At 37.5% G+C, this 26,567-nt stretch overlaps 1 protein-coding gene across 14 annotated transcripts in view; it reads left to right on the top strand.

Annotated features, from left to right (window-relative positions):
• The window catches only part of PPP2R2C (protein phosphatase 2 regulatory subunit Bgamma), a 193,354-nt gene that overhangs the window by 155,086 nt on the left and 11,701 nt on the right, over window positions 1–26,567 (top strand). For all 14 annotated transcript variants that reach the window (XM_051798369.1, XM_051798374.1, XM_051798363.1 and 11 more), the window contains 3 exons: window positions 8,534–8,698; window positions 21,541–21,710; window positions 26,349–26,440. In XM_051798369.1, the coding sequence (XP_051654329.1) occupies window positions 8,534–8,698; window positions 21,541–21,710; window positions 26,349–26,440 (427 nt within the window). The remainder of the gene's footprint in view (window positions 1–8,533; window positions 8,699–21,540; window positions 21,711–26,348; window positions 26,441–26,567) is intronic.

Genomic DNA, 26,567 nt, shown 5'->3' with positions numbered 1-26,567 from the left:
CTCTGCAGTGCCTTGAGACCAAGCTGATGGGTGTTTTTGTAAATCTTTTCAAATAAATTAAGCAACTAGGATATAAGTCCTGCCCCAAGGTTTTGATCAGGTGTCTTATGTAATGTAATATAAACGATTTGAATGTAAGCTTTTATTAGAATTTTTATAGCAGCTATTTTTTAGAAGTGCCTGCCTATTTTTGAAGATAGTTTTATTTCACTACTGCCATAACAAGCATACAGGGATGAGGAAGAACTTTATGTTCTAAAAAGCACTTCTGGCTGGCTAAATTTAGCAAAAAAATGCATCCTTTGTGACTTGAGTTGCAACATCAGTTAAAATACAGAATTATTCTGCTCTATTAGGGTGCAAATATTACTGTATTGGGGTTTTCTGGAAGGTATATGAAGAAATAAGTTGCCTATTGGGAAAGAAAAATCCCCACCAAAATGCTCTGAGGAGTCTATACCTGCCAACTGGAAGTTCTGTGTCTGCTTTTTAAGAGACAGATCTTCCTGAGCTGCATGGCATTTTAATAATAATCAAGAAGAAATTTCTTGATGGGATTGCCTGTTAGTGCATGGGTTAATCATCAAAAAAAAAAAAGAAGAAAAGAGACGTTTTATCTCTTATTTCCAAGTTATGTGGGAAACAATCCCTGGCTATTTGGGAAGTTATATATATATTGTATTTCTCTGTAGTACCAGGAACTCTATTCAGCAAACTAAGTAGATCCCTCCAAGTTTTCTGTTAAATGTCTAATGGATTTCAGAAAAGCAGGTTTGTGAATGATGAGATTATACTGCTGTTGCTTATAAATTGTCCTTGCCTTATTAATGTTGAAAGTTGCACTCTTTTCTTGGAACCCTTGCTAGTATGTAGTACGTGTTGCCATTTACTGTCCTATGTAGAACAGAACTGCTGAAGAGAAGTTAAACCGGGAGACTTAGTAGGGCTCTTCTATTAATAATTTATATGTACCTGAGATTCTTCTGGTATTTATATTCCAAATGTGGGACATTCAGTGTCCCACAACAGTTTCAGACAATTCATATGCAAACGTGTTAACTAAATATGACTTTGGAACCTTTCAGTGATTGAGTACCTTACACAGAGAAATGCAGATGTGCATTTATGAAGGCAGGTCTTCGTCTGTTGATTCATCCACTTAATTTTCTTTTTAACTGTGTGCAGATAATGATTTCTTTGCTCTTGAAAATTTAAATCTGCATGTGGTTGTTGCTAAAGCAGGCACGTGACTGTCAAAAAAACAAGCCAAAAATTCCATTCCTAAATAAATTAAAATTTTCCAGTATCAAATTCTAAATTCATTGTTTTCTAAGTAAGTCACTGGTTGCAGTAAGTATAAAAAGGCCTATCTATGACAAAATTTGGATGTGACTTGCACCATTTTGCACCATTTTAAATGTTCTTTTTCCTGGCAGTTGCTAGCAATTGCTACTCTACAGTTCTTACTTTTAATGCTTATTCAAATGTTGCACCTAGTCCATAGACAGTTTCTCCTTATATATTAAGAGATATAAGGAGATATGTTTTTCTTCAACTTGCATACAGCAAAGTCTGTGATGTTTACTGCATGTATGGCAGTAAAAGCAATTTCCTGAAATTTGACAAAGTACATTTAAAATATGTTGATTCTTTTTTAAAGTAATATTTATGTAATCAAGGTTTGAGGCTTTCTTGCTGCTATCTCTTTTTATTCTCCTAAGATAATAGGAATGTGAAGTAATTCTGATATTGCAAAGATCGGAATGAGATCTCTCAAATTCAGAATGAGTCTTTAGACTATTCTCCCCCCTGCGGGGGAGGAAGTTCCAAAAGACAAGTGTAATAGTGAGAATAATAACCTCTCAAAACCAACTAACCAAGAAGAGAACTGAGCGAATACTCACGTAGCTGGACTACTATGGATAGGTAGGAGAGAGACCAATAGATTAGAATCCAGAGCTATTGCTCTTGCTGGCCCTTAAACTGACCTTTGCCAAACCTTTGCCACTTCATGTCTCAGTTTCATTCTTTATAAAACATTAACACTGATACAAACTCTGCTTTAAACTTAATGAATGGAAGACGTTTTTATTACTACTTTTAATTTCTTGTCAAGTATCTCCAATTCCAAATGAAACTTCAGATGCGAAGTCCAGGAGTTGCAGTTTTGGTTCAGAAGATTGATATTTAGATTCTGTTCCTGGCTTCCTGTTCAGCCTTGGTCTTGAGGGACTGTGGTTTCTTTCAGCTGCCAGTTAAACCAGTAACCTATTCCTACCTGAATAGCTGGAAAGTTTATTGCTACTGCAGCCTGTTAACTATGACCGTGTCTTTTCTTCTTCCACTAACAGCTCTTTTTCATCCAACTTAGGCTGTAATCCTTGACGTAAGAAACCTCAGAAGTCCACAGAACTGTGTTAACATTACTTATTCTCTTCTTTGAATGCACTCCATATGTATTCTTTCTGTCATGGGCAGTCCCTTTACTTTTTGTTTGCACAGTACCTAACCTAATTGTCTATGGTTTGGCCTTCCACATAGAGCTAACAGGGCCCATAATGGGTTTTACTTTTTCAGTGTTTTATAATCCTGATATGAGGAAAAATACAGAAGCCTTTGTATTGTTATAATAGTACTGTTTAAATGCCTTTTTGATGAAGACATTTTGTTGCCAGTCAAAATCAAGCCATTTAAATTGGTATGTTCAGCAAATCACCACCAGCATGAGACTATTGCCAATTCTCAACTCCAGTATGATGTCTGAAGAATCAAAATTCTTCCACTGCTCAGTAGAGTCATTGTTATAATGACCATGGAATTAAAAATGGAATTGGGCTGACACTGTCCTGCTAAGTAATTTTCAGGTATGGATCAATACCTGGTATTAACAGATACTAGGTTCAGCTGGAAGGAGCACACACTTATGCAGCAGTTTCTGCTTTTATGGTTCACAAGAGTCAAGTGGTACAGAAAATGCAATTGCAACTCTCTGAGCTTATAATAAAACCCATACAATACATGCTTTTAGTGGAGCAGTGGGCAAATGCTGTGCGATGGAAGGCATTGACACTGTGGTTACTGGGAGTACTTAGAATATAAATACTGGGTCATCTCTTTGCCTAAGGTAAAACACTGGAATTTGAAGAAAAGGCCAAATCCATTAACCTATTGACAATTCATTCCAGAAACCCTTGACTCTTGGACAACAGGTCTGAAATAGAGATTCAGAAGCTGGAGCCTATCCAATGCTTTCCTTACTGTCAAGATATGCCTATTGTAGAACTGTCATTCAACAGTGAAAACATACAGTGTATCTTTAAGAAATGAGAAGAAACAAATAAGTTGATGGTTATTTAAAGGTTAGGACTTGCTTCTTTCATTGATAATAAGATTGATGTAATCACATTATGATGTTATCAGGCACACTGAGGCCTAATTCTGTCCCTGGTCCCGCTCATGTACACAACCTGGAAGAAAACTGGAGCCATTTGGAATTAATTTTCTCAGCTAGCACGTGGTATAGGAATGATATAACCATCATGTAGGAAGTGTAAAGCTGGTAGGGCTTGATTTGTAAGCATCACAGTTCCCTCCTTGTAATGAAAATAGTTTGCACTAAATGACTAACAGAGGAAACCACTCAGAGAAATGCTTATATTAAAAGTGTAGAGCCTTAGCAGGGCCACAGTAATCAATTACTCTAAACTGAAGCCCTGGCAGCTTCTATGAATTGCTATTGATTTCAGCTACTAGTCAGTGAGTCTTTCTAGGACTAGGCTGAAATGTAGGTGTGAGATACAGACAAAATAAGGAGCCTGAACAAACCTCAGTGGAAAACACAGGGAACAACCAGGTTCGGTAAGATATGTTATGCTGAAGGTTATTTTTTGAAAATGCCTAAAAATTGCAAAAACTTAAGTCCCACGCAGGGATAAAAATGAAGTGTCATATCAGCATATATTGAAAAAAGAAAGATGAGAATTTTGGTTATGTTGTGAAGTTACTATGGAAAATTTTGTCTGGCTTTCTAAAGAAAGCTCTTCTCCTCCTCCATTGCAGTTGAATAAAAGAGGGAGGGGACAAGTAATATTTTTTTGTAACCTTCTTCTGACCATAAAAATTATTTCCTTCTTGCAGTTAACCCACAAGTCATATAAAAATTATTCCAAAACAGTGATAGAAGATTCAGTCCTTTATATGCCAGAGCTTGTGAGTTGCAAATTTGTTCTCTACAAAATTTGGTTTCTTGTAGAATTCCTTGATGGTTTCAGGAAGACGAAGCAGCTATTTCTTTATGCATACTGTTCACTTCAAAGGGAATTTAATCTATTTTCAGGAGACTGCTATGTTTCCATTATCATACAAGGAAACTTATTCTGGGACGTTTTTCACTCAGCAGGAATCCTGTGTATTTTCCACATTCTCATTATACATGTTTTGGCATGAGCATAAAGCAGGCATACTCATTTAAATTCTAGCTGATCAAGAGGAAAAGTCTGATTAATGTGAGTTTTGGATCACAGTGAGGGTCAAGTTGGCAACCTGCAATAAAAGGAACTTTCTGGAGTGACTTCTCCCAGAGGGGTATATTTGTGTTAAATCGGTGGCCCAGAGGCAGTGGAACAAATTTTCTTCCTCCTGTTAGCCTTATTTTGCTATCAGCTGCACGACAGCAGCACAAAATACTGGATTAGAACTAAACATACCATATAACTGAATCATGCACTCCGATCACATCCCTCACACTGCATATCACTGCCTTTCCTTACACTCTTTCCTCCTTCCTCTGACACTGTTTTTCTTCCCCCTCTCCCCTCTTTGAGATCTTTCCCTAAAACCTCCTTGCAGTCAGGCCTTGTCCTGCCTCCTTTCTCTCCTATGTTATACCTCTGTTCTTGAATAGTTTGGGGAAAGCAACATAGACACTCAGCCAAGTTAAGGTTACATTGCCTTAGAGTGGCTTTGTTGTCTTTCCTAGAATTAACTTCCTGGTCTTTTAGCTTTACTAACCCATCTCTAAGATCATCATCTCTCACCATTGTGGTCACCAAGTGTACTAGACCTTTCATTTCCATTTTGCTGTGAACAGCAAGTCTTCTATGTAGATTTCCTATAGAAAGTCTTCAAAGCTTTATCCTGTTTCACTGAGCCAAGCAATGGAGGAGAGACCTGGTATGTCAGACAGCAAATACTGAGGGGGGACAGACCTGTTCTGTTTTTTGTGAGCAAGAAGATATTTTCTGTTCTCTGTTTTAATGTTAATGAATTAAAAAACTTCCAGTGCCTTCCAGCCCATCGCTGGCAAGGTGTCAGTTCAACCCTCCCTTAGTGCAAGTATCTATCAAGGATTAAAATGCCTCATTCTTGACAAGCATGTGTGAGAGTCAAAGCAGCATGAAAATCTTTTTCATTTTCTTAAGGGAAATTCCTACCCTGTTCAGGCACAGGAACACCAAGTTTTACAGGACAACAGAATTATATCCTAGTACACTGCCAATGGTGAACTGAACTCTCTGTTCTTTTTGTCTTAGATACCTTTGGTCTTAGGTGTTTTGTCCATACTCTGAAAATTAACCAGATTTACAACAGGAGTCAGATGTGACTGGTATTTCGGAGGTGAGTGAACTGAGAGAGAGGGACCGTGCCCCACTCAAGACGTCCTTCCATGAGATACAATTGCAAAGGAAGACAACAGTGTAGGAGACAACTCTACAGATTTATGCCATAAGAATACTTTTCTCTGTAGCAATGGAATTTTAGTTTAATCAGTTTCTGCCAGATTCCCTCTGCTTTGAGCTTTTCAAGTTCACCAAAGGGCTTGTTTCTGAAGCACACTGTCTGATCCAATTTTTTTTTATTTATTTTTTTTTCCTGCCATGCAACATTGTGCTTAAAAGGAAGAAAAAGACACAAAGGGAAGATAGAAAAGTAGAAATGAGAAGTGTCTCATGGGAGATACTTGCCCTTACCATGTCATGCTAGTTTAAATACAGTTTCCACACATCACATGTACTTGATTGTTTTCAAATAGATGGCAAAAATCATGAGAGGAGGAAAATGTTCCTTTGTGTGACATATTATTCTTTTGATATATTGGGTTCTGTGGCTGTCAAAACAAAGGCTGTTTTTCCATCTATTATTACAAATGCATTTCGGGTAAATCTCTTCTGCAACTCTCCATTCCCTTGATTGTTTACTTCAATACAGTGTTATTGTTTTAATTTTTCTAAATCTAACGAAATGATGAATTTTCAGTGGTGCATTTTTGCTGTGATCCTCAGTAGGCAATGAGGTTCTTTCTCAGTGGAGATTTAGATCACATCTGGAAATGCAGTCTGTTTCAAGTATTTTCTGCTTTTCTGGCAGGAGAATGGAATATTTAATTTCATTATTCAGCATAGGTTTATTCATTTTATGCAATGAAGGGAAATTCATCAATAGTGTCTTCAACATCCAGAAAAATGATACTTGCCATGACTGTTTCACATACTCTATTTATATTTTATATCTTTTTCATCACTCAGCAGTTATTCATCTCTCTACTGAGAGGTGAAATTCTTTTATTGAGTTACTGTAATTTCTCTGAACCCCAGAAAGCAATTCAGTCTCTGAAAGCAATTGCTTTTACTTAAAGATATTTCTTGAGACAGATTCACCAAATACAAATAACTGAATAAACGTGTTTTTTTTCTGTTGATTTTCAAGAATGTTTAGTGATGCTTTATAAAGGAGGTAAATCAATGTTTTTCTATCTTAACATTTATTGCACTAATATTAATCATGATGGATTCTTGGAGATGAATGCAAGCATGATAGTACAAGTAAGTAGGAATGCAGTTAAAATGCAACATTAATTCATTCCCAGTTGTTATTAAATGTCATAAGATATTAATAGTTTTGCTGATATTTTCCTTGGTGTAAAAAAAAAAGGCACAATAGTGTGATGCAAAGTCATCAAGATATTTATCTCTGAATATTTTATATTATTTCAGTATAGTGTCTTGGACCTGCATTTTTTGGGAAAGATCAAAGTATAGAGTGTAAAGGTGGTGATAGACTGTACCCCATTCCCACAGAAATCAATCAAAGGTCTTCCATTTCAGAAGTGGGCACAGTGGGAACAGAAACAGGCTTAATACCACAATATATGATTTCTCTTGCCATCAATAAAACAGATTTTCTCATTTATCTTATCCTCTGAGGTGCTTAAATTTTGAATGTCAGCTGATTCAAATTTTATGTTCAGGGAATCCAAGCACTGAGATGATTTGTGTTTAGGGCACTGAACTGGGATTCAGTAGATCTGGGTTTGTTCTGTCATGCATTTCCCGTGTGATCTTATGCAAATCCTGTATTGCTTCTCTCACAGCCTCATCAGTAAAATAGGGTAATGTTACTCTTCTTCTTGTTCGAAGGATTTGTTAACATTTGGATGGCTTATCTACAGCAGATTGCTGAGGGCCATGTGAAAATGTACAATCTTATTTAAATGTAGTACTTTACATATATATTCTTTCATTTTATGCTTCTGTATCTACTGCTCTTTTACAGCCCCCTCATGGGACTCTTTCATTCTTTTCTTTATAAGCAGTCTTCCACAGGCTGGCCTTCTCCTCCAAATACATGCTAATCAGGTCCTGCTTTTTAAGCTCACCAAGGCAGGTAATATATACCTGCCACAGAGACACAAGTGTTGGAGAGGCACCATGTGAGCTGCACTTCATGTGGTTGTTCTTTGGTGATCTAACTGACAGGTTTGTTCTTGAGAAACTTGATCTTTGATGGATTTTTGGCCCCAGTAATGTTCACTTAAATGATTCAAATGTACAATTCTCAGTCACAGAAATTTGTATTGATTTCAGTAATGAGCATCATTTACATAAAAACCTAAGAATGCCATTTCATATACTTCTTTTGTAAGTATATAAATGGCAAACCTAATACTGTGCAGAGTTTGTTTTTGAACAAATTGTATTAGTATGTATTCACCCAAAACCATTTCTATAAATGCTTCTGTGTTTTCCACGAACCTTTCCAAAAAAAGTACCTTTTTTGAGGCTTTTAACTTAAACTACATGGATTTTTTTAGCTTAAGTTGCTTGATCATAAAAGCCAGTGAACCTTCACTGGAATGAACAGACCTGAGCTGTGCATTGTTCCCTATCAGTCAGTGTTATCTGGGATAGAGCAGTGATTTCAATAGCAAATGCAGGAGATACAGCTACATGTTCTGTTAGTTTCACCGAAGGTGAGAATTCTGTATCCCTGGAATACTGTTTCTTTGATGTCCTTGCACAGCATGGGCAAATGTTGACCTGCTAATGGCATCTGCTGTAAAACCATGCAGACTTCGAGTTTGATGTTGGTCTTTGAGTTTGGTGTAAGTGGGGCAGGTACGGAAATTTAAAAATGAGTATATTTTTGCCTAAAAGTGTTTCTTGTGTGCACATTTACGTGCTTCCTTTGAGGAGGCAGTAAGAGTTGTGGTTTAGCTGCAGTCAACTGCATTTTCCTTGATGAAACTTCCATTCAGACATTGTAGATATAAAGCCAGCCAATATGGAGGACCTGACAGAAGTGATCACAGCCTCTGAGTTCCATCCCCACCACTGCAATCTCTTTGTCTACAGCAGCAGCAAAGGATCCCTGAGACTCTGCGACATGAGGGCATCGGCTCTCTGTGACAAACATTCCAAGCGTAAGTCCTTGCTTCGTTGAGCCCCAGATGTCATTAAAGTCTTATTATTCAGGGACAGCATGTAGATGTGTGCAAACCCCGGTGTATTAGTTTCTCCTTTGCACACATTGGAAAACAGTGAAAGGAAGAAAATTTTTTTTTATCTGTACAGGTATTAGCTGTGAACTTGATAAGAGTCATATCTGTGACTGGTTGTCTTTATAGTTCTTATTGCAGGGATCAGTGAAGAACCCAGAACTCTCTAGCAAAAGAGAGAGGATTCCTAACAAATCAAAGAGGGTGGGGGCAGTATTTAAGTAGGTGAGCATAGTGTTTTGAATACACAACTACTGTTCTGAGTATTGCAGCAAGTAAATTTTGATTGGCAAACTGCCTTCAAAATTTTGAATCCATTTTCATGGATTAAGAAATATTAGTGTCCTACCTAAAAATGTAGTCCTGCATTCCCTAATATGTATCTTTTCAATAACGTGCCTGAACAGATTCAGAGGAAATACAGTAAGTAATACTGAAGGGGAAAAAAAGAGAAGAAAAAGTTACTGTTTTGGTATAGAAGGTGTCATCTGTCCTAAGTGATTTTATGTAGTCTGTGAAACTTTGATATGAACCATCAATTCATGACAGTTCAAATCTGAAACCTACATAAGAATAAGGAAGCAAAATGTTAAATTTTTTTTCTCAAAGTAAAGGTTGAAGGAAAATGCATGTTCATAATGTCTTACTATCAGCTCTTTATGTTCTAGGGAGGACAGACTATGGTTCATCAGTAATCTGGAAGCCTGGGCACTTCACTTTTTGCAAATGATAAATGCTGAGACAAAGGAATCAATATTGTGTGGCTGGTTCCTTTGAGGAGCTGAGAACCTAAGGAGTCAACTGTGGTGGCTCTGCTTTAGTCACCTTCAGGACTAGGGCTTCCATTTGAAACACTGGAAGGAAATTCAGGAGAAATTCTCTTGGTGCAAGAGCACATAAGAGTTTTAATGTCACTCAGTGCCTACTTGAACCTTTATGAGGTAGGCAGATCTTATTAGTAGGGGCAGAAAGGGAGGGAAAAGCATTTGAATATTTAAATGAGACAGAAGTGGGGCACAGATTTAGCACACAAGCTGTTTTTTAAACTGAAGTAAATGTAGTAAAGAGCCTATGACTAGGCCTTTTGGCTGTAAGGAAAAGTGCACATGCTCAGAATCTCTTAGGATGTGGTCTCCAATTATGGAAAATAACCTTCAAGGACAATTTCCTAAGCAGAGAAGTGTTCTACCTTTATTAGCTGTATCTCGTTGTACTTGTAGGGGGAATTCAATGCCATGAAGTGAAATATAAGCGTGACACAGTGACACAATGCTATGGGTTATCCTGTCCCACTTAATTTTGTTCTGTACTACTTTCATTTCTTCCTGTTAATAAGGCCTCCATGCCCCTGTAACTCATTGCCAAATGCCAATCACAACTTATTAAAGCCACAATACAGTAACCCTGGATGGAAGAAGGCGTTTTATGCCAGAAGAGAGCGCAAGGTCTAATGGTCATTGATTAAACCCCATTTTCCAGATCTATGAGTTAGAAAATAGCCATTTAATGTAGCATTGCTGCACTGAACTCAAGTCAAGCTCATTGAGAAGCTGAGCGTGTACAGCACAAAATTGATAAGCAATGGTAGAACTTCCAAAGTGTTAAAAGAGTAGGCCCATGTCCTGCTGATTGGAGTTTTGAGTGTAGCTCTCAGAGGCAAGCAAAGCTAATTTTGTAAAGCCCACAGTAGCCCAGAAGGATATACCATAAAACCCAGTCAGTCTGCAAAATCAAGTTATTTACATGATTGTCTCTCTAGTACCTTCACTGTGTGTCTGATTCTTCTTTACAGTAGCTAAATTTACATATAGTCCATATGCATGATGAGTACCCTGCTCTCCAAGCTCAGCTTGTCTTTCAGTCTTTCCCCATAACTGACTTCACTTCTAAACCAAGACACTACAACTGGAGTCACTGTAAACCCTTGTGTTCTGCCATGCATCCTTACTTCCTCAGCTCCGTTTGGTATCACTGTGTGTTGCGTTTCAGATGCTGTTCTGAGAACATAATAGATGTACGTATTTTTAGGGATAAAAGATCCAGTGTAAAACTTAGAAAAATACCTGGATGATGAGCATATGTTGTGAACTTCTAGGTTTTATTCAGATCTCTATAGCTGTGATAAAGTCCATTGCAGCCCTCGGGGAAAGGGCCCTTCCATTTGTACAAGCTTACAGAGTGCCATGAATAATTACTGTGCCATACTGTAAAAATAAATTATGTACTAATATCTGTGGTGTAAGTGAACTGACATGGGATGTTAATAAATTACAGTGTCTTGAAGATTTCTGGTTTGCTGAACTCAGTGGCAAAATCTCTCTTTTCAGCATTAGTGACAGGAGCCTTGCAAGGTTTCCCTTATAAATCCTCCTGGCTCTGACCTGGATGAGACGAGTATGTACTCATCCTTGATGCCTATGCTGAGATTTATTAGCAAGCAACCAGTTCGTGTGATGAGATGTAGTGGGGATCTCTGTCCCTTAGAAAAATTATCTCAGACCACCAAATTATTCATAAAGTATTGAAAGAATATCAGGTCAGTAGTTGAATTTTAAATGGTCATTGAGATACTGATAAGGTGTGATAAAATGTGTTGTGTTTTTAATAGACTGCCTTAAACTGCTTCTTATAACAGCTCTATAATAGATCATGCAATGCTGAGCAAGTATCAGAAGAAAGTCTTGTGTGGCCATAGCAAATGTATATTGGAGAAAGCCCAGCCTGTAACCACAGGGCAGGTACACACATAGTACTGTTCTGAGTTATTACCACACTTGGCAAGTTGTGGGAGAGGATGCCATCAAAAATGTTCAGGAGAGGAGGTGCCAAGAGGGATGCATGTCTCTGCTTATTTAGAATGTTAGAGGAGTGGGAATAAGGAAGCAGTCTACAGCATTAGAGGTAAAGATTTAAAACAGATATGAAAGTCTCAAGCAGCAAGAAATAGGGATTAATTTAAATAATATGGAACATTTCACCTAAATAGTGTACTTGCCCAAAAACCCAAAGATTGCCTTTAAGACATTATTCAGGCAACACTCATGGTAATGCAGTGTAGAAAAAAGTCAGTATAGGGAAATCCGTGGCAGCAGCAAAAGTATCATTTTTAGAGCAGTCAGCTAGGAACATCAAAACTAAAAGAATTACCCACCACAAATTCCATAAATTCTCATGCAAGGGATTCAGATGACACAGAAGACAAGCAAAAGGATTGTGTTGCATTTCAGCAATATAATATGCAATTGTTCAATTAAGAAATAGTTGCTAATTTGGTTTTGAGTTTTTCTTGCTAATATTATGTTCAGATGCCCTTATAAATGTGTTTGGAGTTAATATCATTCTTCCAAACAGCTTGTGGGCTAGATGGGTACATATGGCTGTTTCAACAAATCATATAATAAAGCAGTCAGCTAAAGAAAACTGTGCTTGAGCATGTGAAGTCAGAAAAACAATGAAGAGCTTTTTCAGTAGTTCATCAGAATTATTAAAAACATTATTAAGTGGTAAATATGAAGTGTATAGTTATGTGATATGGAAATTTAAGTCACTCAAGAGTATAACTCCTGTTGATATTTCATGTAATAGCCTTAATATCTTAAAGTCATTGCATACTTCAGAAGTAGTAATCTATTTAAATGCCATATGTTGCTTTAAGGGTTTTTTATTATTCATTTCTTAATATGTATTTGTAGACTAAAACCCTGTTTCTAATTATCCATTACCCATGTGCAAAATTTACAACAACATACTTCAAGGAAAGAGGAGCTGCAGTTTCAAGTTGATTGCTCTGTGTGCTGTGGTGATCTTTAAAAGGCAGATTTTGGGGTTATACAGCATTAGCCTGTCACCATTCATGCTTTTTGTCCTCCAGACAGACTTCACAAACTCCTGAAATTGGTGTCTGTAAGAGAAGCCATTTAGAGCCCCCCTCACTTTGACCAAAGAAGTGTTTATAGGTGACAGTCCTAACAGCTGTCTTCTCTGGCCTCTCCCTGAAAGGAGCAAAGCATCCCACCTGGTGCATCCCAATTTCATGGGATCCAGTATCTTGGAAGTATAAAATGGTCTTGGGAGCAATGCAGAGTGATTTTTGGGGTTGGTTTGTCACTCAGAGATGCCACCTGAAGATAATGGTAGTGGTTTTTTCATTCAGAGTCCTCTTCCACATTTTTGTTTGAAATCCAGGCATGAAATAAATGCCAGCTCTTCCCCAAGGATAAATGCCACTGTCCTGTCAGTCTGGCATGTAACTCAATTGGGTTAGCTGCTAGGCTTTTTTGAGATTACCTTTAATTTTAAAGAATTCAGAACTGTGGAAGCAGCCAAGACAAAAATCAAGGATAATCTACTTGAACATGTTGAATTTTTAAAATCAAATTAATTATATTTACTGGTTGTTTAAAGCAGATTGGAATTTCAGGGACAAGACAACTTTCAGACCTCTGACTGAATATGGATTATCTTTCATTTGCAACAGAGAACAACCAGATGCACAAAAAAGTCTGTGACAGACTATCCCTGCTGGATTTGCTAATTAATATTGACCTTTCCAAATGAATGATGCTTATTGTCTGACTGAAAAAGGGACAACTTGTTTTTCTTCTGTGTGAGCTTTACATCTAAAATACGCTTTTTATTTCTGCATCTGGTCTCATGTCAATTTATCATCTGAGAGAGAGGGACAATCACCATTCTCCCTTTGTGCACTGAGAGGCCACTGTCCAAGTGATGTCCACTTCAGGCAGAATCAGCAAGGTTTCATGTGACAGGAGTGAAATTTACCCGAGCTTCCAAAATGATTTGACCCTGTGCTTTGATGAAGTCTTGTTCTTCCTGTCCTAATTCTGGATTTATTTTTAGAGGCATACATATGCACTACGAAGACATATATTCATTGCTGATTTTGTATCCCCAGTGAAGAAATATGCCTGTATCCTGATAATTCTTTAATTATGAGTGTCACTAAAGATCTGTTACTACAATTTCATGCACGGTAAACTAGATCCTGGAATAGATCCTTTATTGTGCGGGAATCCATTGTGCCGTTAGCATGGACTCCAAACCTTCTATTCTGCTCAGTTTGGATGAATGGATAATAAAGACATTTAAAACACAGCTAATGTAAATTCAAAAATGTTTCTACAGAAATGCAGTTATGTCTATATAGTATTTCCTTCAGTTGTGCAAAGTATCTTAAATCAGAGGAAGAAAAAAAGCTGATTTATATACTTCTAGCTATCAAATAGAAGGAGGAAAGAGAAAGGCCTGAAGCAATGGTAAATGATTTATGATTGAAAAGGTGTTTCTTTAACCCCTCTCCCCCAACTACACACAGATAAAGCAAATAACTGCTCCAAGATTGATTTAATTATTCAGTCTATTAAAATTCCTGTCTTGTTTGCTTAATTTTTTTAATAGCAACAAATACTGCTTTTCAATGTCTCATGAAACCGACGTTCAAGATTTTGTTTCACTGGGGGACAAAAAACTCACCATTAATCCTGATCTAGACAGGAAGGCTTACACATGAATTTGGCTGTAGAGGAGTAGTAGTTTTATGTCCCATTAATTCCACGGGATTGCTCACAATACGTGACATTAAATATGCACATAAGTCTTTGTGAGACCGAGGTTTAAAGAGCCTTGATCTTCTAGATTGTGCTTGTGGTTTTTTTCACTTCCTTGCTCTCTTTAGCACCATTTCTCTTTATTAACAAACTCACTGGCAAAGTTACATTAATCTAAGCAACTCTGTAGTGAAGCTCCCACCCACTGATCTTTAGCTATTGATCTGGCTTTGCCTTTCAGCACTAATGCACTGTCCCTTGTGGTTTGTGACAAGCTGCAGCAACTCACTGCAGATGGTAAAACAGATTCTTAAATATTGATTTGAGGCTCCACTTTTAAAAGCCATGCTCTCTAGAGGTATTGATGAGAAGCCTAGTTTTAATATTGGGTCACTGGATAAAGGAATGCTTTGTGGTAGGTGGAATTTCAGTCTTGAGGTGAGGAGGTAGCTTCAGAAATTTGCTCTGAGTAAAAGAAGAAAAATGATGTGTAAGTGACCGGGGCACAGAGAGGTGCCCAATGAATTATATAAAAACAAACAGAAAATTGAAATGTAAAAAGGTTCTGCTTTTTCAGTTTAAAACAGGATAAGCAACCACAGGCTACAGTAATATAAATTTTTAAATAAAGGTGTCTTACAAAGTAATTGTGTTTTACATTGCTTATGAAAGTACATTCAAAAATTCCCACATGTGTATAATCATATTAATCAGTGTAGACCAAGAAGACAAGATTGTCATATTAGCAGATAATTCTGTTATTGAAAGAGAATTTCTGAAGGAGATGAATATATGAGTGGATTGGCTTAATAGAAAACAATAAAACATTCGGAGATAGTGAAAGATAGAGTAAATAATACTGGTAAATCAAATTATTATCATGAATAATGAAGCTAAAAGGCTTAAAGAGACCATGAATTTCAAAGGGAACTTGCAGTTGGGATTTATTCACTTAGAATGAACTCAGGAACTCTTTTGCATGAAATCCTAAAATAGATTTTAAACAGTGCATGTTAGTGACTATACCTGGTCCTTCTGGCCCAGTGTTCTGGCTCTGGTAGTGGGCAGTAGCAACAACAACAGAAAATACATGAACAGAGCAAGTGTATATATAATCTTTAGCCTCTGCAATATGCAGTTGGAAACTTGAGCTTCATGGACTTTAGTGAGAATGAATTTACTGCGTTTAACAATACTGAAATGGATGTTCAGGTTTTGGGTTTTTTTAATTTCTACAGTTACCTTTGAATCTGAGTATATTTTTTACCATTCACAATATCTTTCAATAAAGTCTTTAGTAGCTTAATTAGGCATGGTATGAAGAACCATCTGCTCTCTCCTTACCCTTTCCTGGTTTCATGTGGTGACCCCTACTTGTCGATTGGAAGAGACAGTGTACAAAGTGAACTGTCATTCCCTATTCATCCTTTCCATGCCACTCTTTATTGCAAACCCCTCAGTCTTTCCTAGGCTGAGAGACCCCAGTCTATTTAGTCATTCCCTGCTAGGAAGGAATTTTGTACTTCTGGTCGTTTTTATTGCCCATTTTTGTGTCTCCTTGAGATCTCTGTCACATTAGAGATAAGTCCAGAACTACGCTTAGCTCAAGATGTAAGCATATCCTGAATTAACTGGCACCAAAAAAAGGCTTTCTGTGTTGAAGGATAGCAACAAGTGTCATATGCTTTAAAAAAAAGAATAAGATTAGTATTTTTATATGCGTTCAAGTGAAATTTAGTTCAGTTTTTTTATACTAAATTTGATGAAATACATGTGATGGAGCAAATCACAGCTTATCTGAGAATGGTACTAATTTGCCATCTAAAAATATTATAGTTAAATAATTTGTAAGACTTTTAGCTTAGGATCATGTTTTGTGTGAATCATTGAAGTAGAATAACCATGTATTCCAGAAAAAAAGAATGGTTAAAATTTTTTATTTATCAAGTTCTTTTATATTGGTTCTTGTTCCTTTTGCAAGTAACTGTGGCTAGTCAAGATAGGTCCAATTCCATTTTGAAGTACTGTTTTCCAGTACATTTTAATTGGGAATTGCAGCCATTTGCATTCGGGATCTGGAATTAAATAGGGACTTAGTTTAAATCATAAATTGGTTGGCCTGGGACTGCATCTCTTTTCTGTGTTTATGAACCTTAAAGCCCACTGAAGGATTACCTGATCCACCATCAGTATTTCCAGCTCCAGCTGAAATACACCTGTTGTTTGTATACCTGTGTAATCTGTAATAAGTTCTTAATTCAGCCTAGCTGCAGACTGTTTGCTTGCTTGTATGATAAAAATGAAAATTATTCTCCCCCTCTTGTTCCAGCATCTTTGTTGGCCCTGGCTTCTATGGTCCTCTCCCTCCTCACTAACCCCACTGACTCTTGTTCCACTGTTACCAAAACTGTCTTCACCCATTTGTAGCTGTGACCCTTGAACAGGAACTGGATGATTTTGTATATTCATTAGCTATCTTTTGAGGGAGAGAGAGTAATTTCATGGTGCAGAATTGCCAAGGATTTAAATCTAAGTAACAACACTTAAATACTATAAAACCAGAAGTTCTGAGGACAGGATACAAAATATGAACATTGTCCTTTAGGAAAAAAAATACTTTAATAAGTTATTACTTGTTCATAAGTAGAAAGAAAATAGGAGGGTTTTTTCAGGTAGAGGGAATGACTTTTTAAGGCTGTCTATAATTTTATCCTGTGACTGATGGTATTTCTCACCAGATCTGTGGAACTGTTAAGCATTCATCTTTAAGTTTTCCCTTGCTTTGTTTTTTCCCCCCAGATAATCACATGTGCAATATGTATAAACATAATTTATTTTTCCTTTTCTTTTTAAATATACTACTTTGTAGTAGCAAAAAGTTGGTTTGATCTGTAGTTCTGCTTTTAGTCATCAGTAGCAGAAATTTCCAGGGTTCGTATCTTTATGCCTTAAGGAGTACACAACATTATCATTGTCTTCTCCCTCACTAGTTCTTTGTTTCTCTTAGTTTTTACTGATAATTCATAGTAAATACAGTTATCTGCAGATACTCAGGCCATGATAAAAAAAATTTGCCAAAGCTTAGACCCTATGTTTCTGTCTTTTAAAATCAGTGAGAGTTTTGTGTATCTGCACACAGTTGGCATGTCCTTCATCCCATCAATCCATTATATACTTATAAATTCAGGTCAATAATAAGAAGCGGCTCTAAATAAACTTTCACTGCATTAGAAAGCTAGGTTTCCTAGCTCCTGCCCCATTTATTTCAGATACTGTATTGCTTTCCCTTTAAATTGATAATTCTTCTTTGTGTTTTTATTAAAAACATTATTTGTATTTGTATTTTGGAACCATCTGTGTTGTGACAGTGCTGTGAGTACTTGTGTTTTTATTTCATCCAGGTAAAAGAGTGAAGGAAAGAGAAAAAGGAGAAGCAGAAGGAATATTCAAAAGTCAGCCAATGCATTACCCAAGGTCATATACTGTAATGTAGAAAATCATGCATAGTCCATCTTGTGATGATTTTGGGAGGAATGCAGGATTTTGTATGCTATATCAGATTGTGAGACTGCACCCGCCATAGAAGACATTTTTAGCATTATTTTTAATATTTTTTAAAGTTCACATATGCCAGAATTTACACCCTGCAATGATTAAAGCTCTGCCCAGCTACTTGTTCAGAATTGAACTTGAAAATTACTTGGGGTTGGTTTTTTGTTTTCTTTATTGGATGTATCTTGTCCAAAGTGTATCACTTTTAAGTGTGTGGAATCAGGCCAATATTAATAGGATATTGCAGTGGCAGCACCTGTGACTCCCAGAGTGCAGCTCAATGAGAACCACAAGTAGTGTGTACACCACACTTCTTTTAGCTACTGCCCAAGGCATCTCCATTCTTTTGGCCAGTGAAGCCGAGTGAGATGGACCTTCCCACCCACTCTTGCTGTTCCTGGCTTTTTTTTTTAATTTCAGATATCTGCATCTATTTCTGCATAATAAATGCACACATTAGAGATGTCTTTCCTATCCATTGATTCTAAGGAAAGTCTCCATGTGTACCTTAGATCAGAGAAATTCAAGGAACACACAAGGAAACAGTGTTCTTTATGAGAGATAAGAGTTTGCTTCTCAGCAGATGGCAGTTTCTTTTGAGAAGGACGCAACATATTTTTATGCTGCAGATTTTCTTCAGGATTCAGGAAAACAGTGCTCTGGCAAGTATCCTTCAACCAACCCATCCTTCTCTATGAAATCTGGACTTCTGTGAAAAGCTACTGGGGTTTTCAACTTGTGAGCAGGAAGCCATGCAGAAAGGAAAATTTTTACTTCCATAGGCAGACTTCTCAGTTTACCCGTGTATCTGCTAGTAGGGTAAGGGGCAGGAACAGTGTCTTCTTTGGAGGTTCCTCTTTAAACATTGACTGTACTCAGAAATATGTTCTACTTCTCTCTGTAATCCCATGATGTTTCTCTATTCTAGAGGCCTGTCACCAAGGTCACATGTAAGTCTGAGCAAGTGTCATGTGAAAGCTCAGCACATCACACCATTTGTGGTTTCTGTGTTCATTAGGTAGCTAGACAAGTAACTTTATCTTTCACATAATTAGCACTGTGACCATTATCAAGAACAATATTAATGAAAGTTAAATACCCTTTTTAATGACAAATTTTAGTTATTTAAAATTAATGAAGAAATTGATCAAAGAGTATAATCAAATCTGTAGTTGTATCTCAGTAAAGTTCAGATTCCAAGTCCTGGTCTAGCAAGATTTATTTTGCTACAGAAAAATAAGCTAGATTTGAAGTCTCGTGTTTTGGGCACTGATTGCTCCCTGGCATAAGAGCGGCCTCCAAAAGATAAGTCTGAACTGTAATGAATGGAAAATATGTTTTCAGTGCAGGCTGTCAAAACCTGTTTTTGCAAACAGTGGGATAGATCCATGTTTTATTCCTATCAGCTTGGAGAGGCCAAGGTTGAATTTGAATTGCTTTCCTTAACTGAATTCCAAGTCACATGGCTGTCACTGCTGTTCTGTCTCCAATTATTCAGCTCATATTAGCCAAACTGAATGAACTATGCTGTTTTGCAGTGTGTGCATAACCTTATGTTGGTGCTAAACCAGAAATAGCCGAGTCCCATGAACACTATCTCTCACCTTCATTTCCTGAGGTTAATGCCTTGTTCTTGTTGCTCAGGCAGATGTTGGTAGTTGCTAATCTTTCTCTTCTTTTACTGGGAACTGCTCCTTAATTTCCTGTAGCAATTTTCTTGTGTTGGTTATGCTCACTTATAGAAACTATCTGCAAAGAATTACTGCTACTAACATTTTTACTGCTATCTTTCTTTCTGTAGTGATATGAGGCTTTTATGCCTCTGTTAGTTTCCACAGTTAATTAATCTAAGTCTTTCTAATACTTAATATGGTAAGGATAGAAAAGCAATAAACAGGGCAGATAAAGGATGAAATAAATGGTTTAATCTCATTAATTAACAAAATACAGAGTATCCAGGTACAAATATTACTCCTCTTCTTATCACTGGGAGTTGGATAAGCCACATAGAGCCAAGAAAATATATCTAAGCTATAAATGAAGGTGTAGTTCAGTTAGTGTGGGTTTTGTTTTTTTCTTTCCTGATTTTAATAGCAGCTTCACATCATAATTAGGAGGATGAAATTCCTGCCAGCCAAGTACATAGTTTGGACAGATTAAAGGGAAGAGGTATGAGAAATGATAATTGCTTTCTGCTCATCAGACTTCTATTGAAAATCTGACAGGATAATTACAAAATACCTGCCTTTGCAGAATGTCTAGGCAAATTTTTAAAGAGCTATTTAAAGTTGTTCGTTTACAATCTGTCTGAAAAGAAAAGTTTTTTCCCCTCTTTTTGAGGTAGTTAATTACAGTTGAGATGTGTGGTGCATGTTTAAATATAGACTTTCTTCCCATGTGCATGCCTGCCTGCATTCCACTGCCCACCCCCAAAGAAAATTGCCCATAATTTTTTGCATTACCCCACATACTTCACCCACGTACTCACCCTTAGCTTTCAGCAGAACATTATTTCCCCTGATGGAAACTAACCTCATTGCTTCCAACAGTCTGAATCATAGTCAGAGATAAATTAATTGAGAGAGGAATGTTCCAGTGGACTATACAAAAAACTTTATTTTGACTGACAGTAAAAAAGTGTTCTACTTTCAGGTGCTTTTGTGTCTCATCACAGTTTTCAAAGAATATTTTAGGTGTAGGTCCCAAAAACCTACTGATTTGGTTGAGAACTAAGGTCCCTAAGGTCTGAGTTTCTACTAAAGTTCCCCATATAAGGTCATTTGAATCACAGGGCCACAGATGCCTGCAGAAAGACAACAGAACTCTGGGAACCTGGTAGGCAGGATTAGAGTCATCCAGTATCATTTTCATGTGCAGTTGAACAGGGATGACCAATCTCCTAGCTTACAAGGGCTGGATTTTCATGCATGGCAGTACTATAAGCAGAGTTCCACGATCTCCTTCCTTGTTGCATCACAAAGAACCACAAACAGTCAGGGAGTTTAGTGCTTTCCAGAACTGTCAGCAATTGCACATCAATTACATAATTCCTGCATCTGTGTGGTAAATCTCTGTCTATTTTCTGCTCACCTCTCAGAGGTAATTGCAATTTGCAATTGCTTTCTAAAATTCTCATGTATAGTCTCAGACGCCTTCAGATATGACTGATGAGTATCTTGCAGCCTGGCCAATTGGTTCTGGCAACTAGGGCAGGCTTTGAGTAACCAACCTTACCAGGGATGCCAGGACTGTTGTGGGACCATAAGTACACCTCTCATGTGACAGGGATGCCTGAATTTTGGTAATATCAAGAAACAGGATGTGCAGATTCTAGAAAGGATGACCATAGATGAACTGCCTTGCTATAGGTATCTGTAGTCAACTAACTGGTGTATTTACATAATTTCCCAAAGTGATGCTTTGAGTCCATAGCTATAACATTAATTAATATAGTATTTAAAACTTACAGTTTGTATTTTTATATAAAGTAAAAGAATAAATTAAGTACTGGGCATATAATTAGTTCTGTATCGTGTTCCTTGGTAGATTGAATTACGTGTTTCACAAGAAATGCACACTTCAGGTTGTACAACAGAGCATTTTTTCATATAATTCTAATTTGTCTCTTGCTTCTGTTTCTTTGAACAGTTTACGAAGAACCAGAAGACCCCAGCAACAGATCATTTTTTTCAGAAATTATATCTTCAGTGTCAGATGTCAAATTCAGTCACAGTGGTAGATACATGCTAACAAGAGATTACCTCACTGTCAAGGTTTGGGATCTGAACATGGAAACAAAGCCCGTAGAAACATACCAGGTAGGAATCTCCTGTGTCTTAAAATGCAACAATATAAAAACATCTCACCATTCAAAACCTGAATGTTTTTGTAAACTTCTCATCTGAGAAGCAGCAAGCTCGGGAACTCATCAATGTGGCCAAAATCCTCACAGTTGTGTCCTTGTAGGTAGAAAAGAGCAATTTCAGCATTAGTAAGGAACCTGGGGAGTCAAGATAACACTCCCTGTGGGTTGAGCTCTTGAAAGAAATTATTCTTCTAACAAGGGAAATCATCTCTGCACTCTGGCATCTGCTTTCAAATAATACATCTCACTATTAACATTTAAAGTTACTGAGGGAAGATTTTGTGTGTTGCTTAACCCTCTGCTCCTGCGAGGACTGCTTAGAGTTTACACCTTTGTCATTTCAGGACTGCTTTTTAAAACTTCATCTCTGTATTTCTCCCTTGTGCCTAGTTCTAGAAGTTATCAGTGTTAAACCCTGGCATCACCACTGACACAGCAGTTCACAAATGCCAGACAGATACATCTGGTTGCCTGAATTCATTGCGATATTATCCAGACAAAATGCCAGTGGCTTCAGCCAGTGCTAAGTTTGTACTCTGACATCTGTTGTGTTTGGCAATAGAGAGCTGAGCTTACATTTTTTTACTCTGGCTTGAAGAAAGAAAATATGTCTGTGACACAGAAACTCCTTGTTACAAAAATGCAGTAAGGAAAAACTGTCAAGTTACCTACAGAAGAGTATGCAAAGTAGGAAAAATGTCATTCATCTGGCTCGTGTTGCTTACTGAGAGACAGTCCTGTGACAGTCCTAGACCAGTCCCTTCTTTTCTGTGTGTGTATAATGGCAGGTGGGGTACAGTAGTTCACAGTAACTATAATTAAGATTGGTTTTAAAATAACATGTGATGAGAGTTTGGTAGTGTGTCTTGTCAAAACAACCAAAATTTTCCACTATTTGTTAGGTAGTGTTTAGTAGACAGAGTGGGCCCCAGTGTTTTTCAATGCACCTGTTACATTTCAGCAGATACTCTCCAGTGTGTCTCCTATTAGTGCTGGAAAGTCTGAGCCTATGTACCTTTAAGGCTACAGAACTGGTTTTGCACTTAAAATGGCAGTACTTGTAATGCTAAATGTGTTAGAAATGTTGATATGCTGTGAAAATGGAGTGGGAGGGTAAGGGCGAGACTGTGTTTTATATAACAGAATCATATCTCAGATTTTGGCAACTTAGGTAAAACATTATTTTATACCTATGCTAATTTAGTAGGCAGCCTTGTCCCTGGAGAGGAATAGCTGGTCAAGCCAACCTGTTTGTCTTGACACCTGCTTTTATTTCCTCGTGTACGTAGCTGTGAAACAAGCTGGCAACCCTTAAATTAGTCTGACACCCAACAGTAGGGCCAATTAAAAAGTCATATTTCTTCATGCTGAGATGGGAAAAATTAGTATAATGTAAAATTTTCAGTACTGATAATTACAGTCAGAAGCTTATAGAAAAAAAAGACAAGACCCGCAACAACAACCCCCCTATAAATATAACAGTGTTCTTACTGCCTTACTTTAACCTTTGCGTTGCCTTTTGTTTTTGAATATTTGTCCAGTGCCTTGTAAAGAATATACAGATGTGTTGCTGAGCATTGCAGTGGACTAAAAGAGAATCTGGAATCTGGGGAGCCTTGGGAAGCCAATGACACAGGACTCCAGAGGATTCACATAGTTCAGCTGCTCTGAGCAACCCTTCATGTTTTTTAACTGCAGAGAGTAGAAAGATTCTGTTCTAAGAAAAAGTGGTTTAAATGACTCTCTTAAATAATTTGTCTTACAGATATCTCTCTCTCACATACCTAAATCTCATATATAAACTTGGAAATCTCTCAAAAGGTTTTTTTGTGGTAGATCGCCTGAAGGCAACAAATAAACCTAACATTTTCAGTTATGTACCCACATAATTATGATGACAAATATATCATTAAAAGATTAAAAGGTGCTCATTAAAAGATTGTATTTCTCATTTCATCCACTGCATGGTAGCCACTTAGATATTACCTAGGTGTGAGACTCATGAAGAGGGTCATAACAGGAGACTTCACACGGAGCTGTAAGAAAAAGCAAAGTCTATAACTGTGCTGCTTCATTATCAGGTTACAATTTTAGCATTAAAAAAACCAACAAACAAAAATGAATGACTCATGGAGGTCCTTTTTCATATCAGTGCTGTGGCTCAAAGAATGCTGTTGCATAGAGCAGCTGTTGCAGTCCTGCTGACCACATCTGCTGACTGTTCCAACATGATTTTCTCCTGTTCATACTTCACACAATAGAAAAAGGGACAGAGTATGGTCACTGGACAGCACTAAGAGAGCCATACAGCCAAGTGGCCAATGCTTGAATGTTGCAAGGCAGCCCTGCCTAATAGCTTACTCTTCTGATGCTGCCAGGTGAATTAACCCAGCAGAAGCCTCAGCAGCAGCAAAGTGAACACTCATAATGGCTTGATCCACTTTTGGCAGGGTCTGTAGCATAGGGATTCGGAGTAATGTGTCACCAGTGCAATTCCTGATTGTGTCTATTCAGTCCCAGCAAAATAGCTCCCTGTGCAGATATGTAGTCTGGATCACAGAATTGCAAGATAATTCCATGAGGGTCTGACCTAAAACATTGCAGTGAAGAAAAGGTGAATGCCTTTGGGAATTGGTTAGGAATTAATTTGGTTTGGATTCAAATACTATTCTTATGTGATAAGACCAATATGTAACAGACAAGGCAAATCTGATTTTACCCTCAGTTGGTAGTGGCAGATGAACATATAAACAGGGTGAAAATGAAGTGTTTCTTCCAGTTAGTTTTTCATAGTCACTTCAAGGGTCCAAATGTGTTCAAATGTGTTAACAAAAGGGCCACATAAGGAGCAAGGTGGTTGTCCAAGGCAGTAGTTCAAGTCTGACAGTCTTGACTTGACAGTCAACAAAAAGGAATTGAGACCTTGGAGTGGTAGGACATCTGAGAGAGGAATTGCAAAATGCTTTTTGACAGAGCTGATAGAAAGGCACAGCTCCAAGCTGTGGAGTTGGGCACACTTTGCAAAGGGTGTGTACGTGGCAGTGGTCATGACAGATGGCTGCTGGAAATGGTAACAAGAGAAAGACCTAAAAATGACAGTCAATGAGGCAAATGATCTCCCTTCTGCCTTAACGAGCCTATTTCTTCCAAGTGCTGGGAGCTCAAAAAGATGATAAAGGAAAGAACTCTAGTTCTGTAAAACATTACAGTGCTAACATAAAAAGGCTTAAGTAAAGAGAAAATTAAAGGATTTAATTACAAGAGGTGCAGGAAACTGCATCGATACTAAAAGTGTTCTGACCTATTGCTCACCATGAAGATAAATGCATTTAATTGTGAAATGCTCTACCTGCATCTGACATTTGGCAATTATTTGCTGTATAAGGTGTTATCTTTTAATGCACAGTTCAGTGTTCATTAATTTATTAATGAAAACTGATCCATAACTAAAATTTATCATCCCTAATAACCTTATGTTACAAATATTCTTTGGCTATTGTATAATTTGGCAATTGAAAATGGGTTAGTTTAAAGAAAATATAAGTGAAAGGTCATTGTTCTTCACCTGGTCTTGACAGAAAATATTTTGCCAGAAGAAATGTTTTGCCCTCAGGACAGGGAAGGATGCTGAGCAACCACAAGCAGGAACAGTTTCACCGAACTTGCAAGAACCAGTAACCTTAGTATGCCAGAGCTAAATTATGTCCCTGGGTCATTGGGTTGGTGTGTCAACTCCAAGAGAGGCCACCCATGCACCTTTGTTTTACAGCTTCTACAGTAGCTAGAAGAAAACATCACGAATGGAAATGCATTAGTAAATTTGTCTAGGCAGGGATTTTTGAGCTTATTGTTTCCTTGTGGAATGAAACCAATTATCCAGAGGGAAAACTAATCCAGTTCAGCAAAGGATTGAAACAGTTTGCATGAGATCTCTATGAGAACAAAGTTCTTCTGCTGGTTAGTCCCACTTTTCAAGTAAGTGAGAATTTACAATGTTGTTTCTAAGTCTCAGACAAAGAGGAGGTGTCCTTGGGCTGAATTAGTGTTCTGATTTGCAGCCTGTACAACTGCAGCCTTGTGCTGTATTTGGCTTTTGAAATACTTTACACAAATATATGTAATACCATATACTACAGATTCTTTTAATAGAGCCAAGTTCTTTCTACCACAAGTGAGAGTCCACTTATCTTGGAATATGACCTTTTTGTTACTATTTAAATTAGATTTCGTGCACATTAATTAGCACATCGAGGGTATCAGCTGGTGAAATGTCTCTGGGAATTAGGTTCCACTGAGAAAATCACCCAAGCAGGAAACAAATATGTTGAAGACGGGTGGTGTGCAGCCTGCTGAGGGAAGCAGACTTCGTGCCTTCCTGCAACAGTAATTCTGCATCACCTGGGAAATTGGGCTGTGGAAAAGTACAGATAGCTTCTTTAGAGTTTAAACACAGTTATCTTCTGCAGTGCTACCAGTTTGTGCAGCATATTTTAAAAGTGAACGTGGGAGACAAAGCAGAAAGTGGAGGGCTGGTTGTAAAGTTTTGTATTTTCTTTGATTTCAAGAATAACAGTTATTTTCTTTGAAACAGGTCCATGATTACCTTAGAAGCAAGTTATGTTCCCTCTATGAAAATGACTGCATCTTTGACAAGTTTGAATGTGCATGGAATGGATCAGACAGGTAATCCATCTTTCTGTCCATCACTGTCTTCACTTAGCAGAAGAGCTCCCATATGATGGGGAACAAACCAAAAATAGTTACACATGGTTATTTTCCACATCAATATACAGAATCACACACCAGTGTT

This window comes from Manacus candei, unplaced genomic scaffold (genome assembly GCF_025592945.1).
Source record: "Manacus candei isolate 608988 ecotype Guabito, Panama unplaced genomic scaffold, ASM2559294v1 h1tg000048l, whole genome shotgun sequence".
Lineage (NCBI taxonomy): Eukaryota > Metazoa > Chordata > Aves > Passeriformes > Pipridae > Manacus > Manacus candei.
Note: the sequence above shows the minus strand (reverse complement) of the source record. Positions and strands in the feature narration are given on the sequence as shown.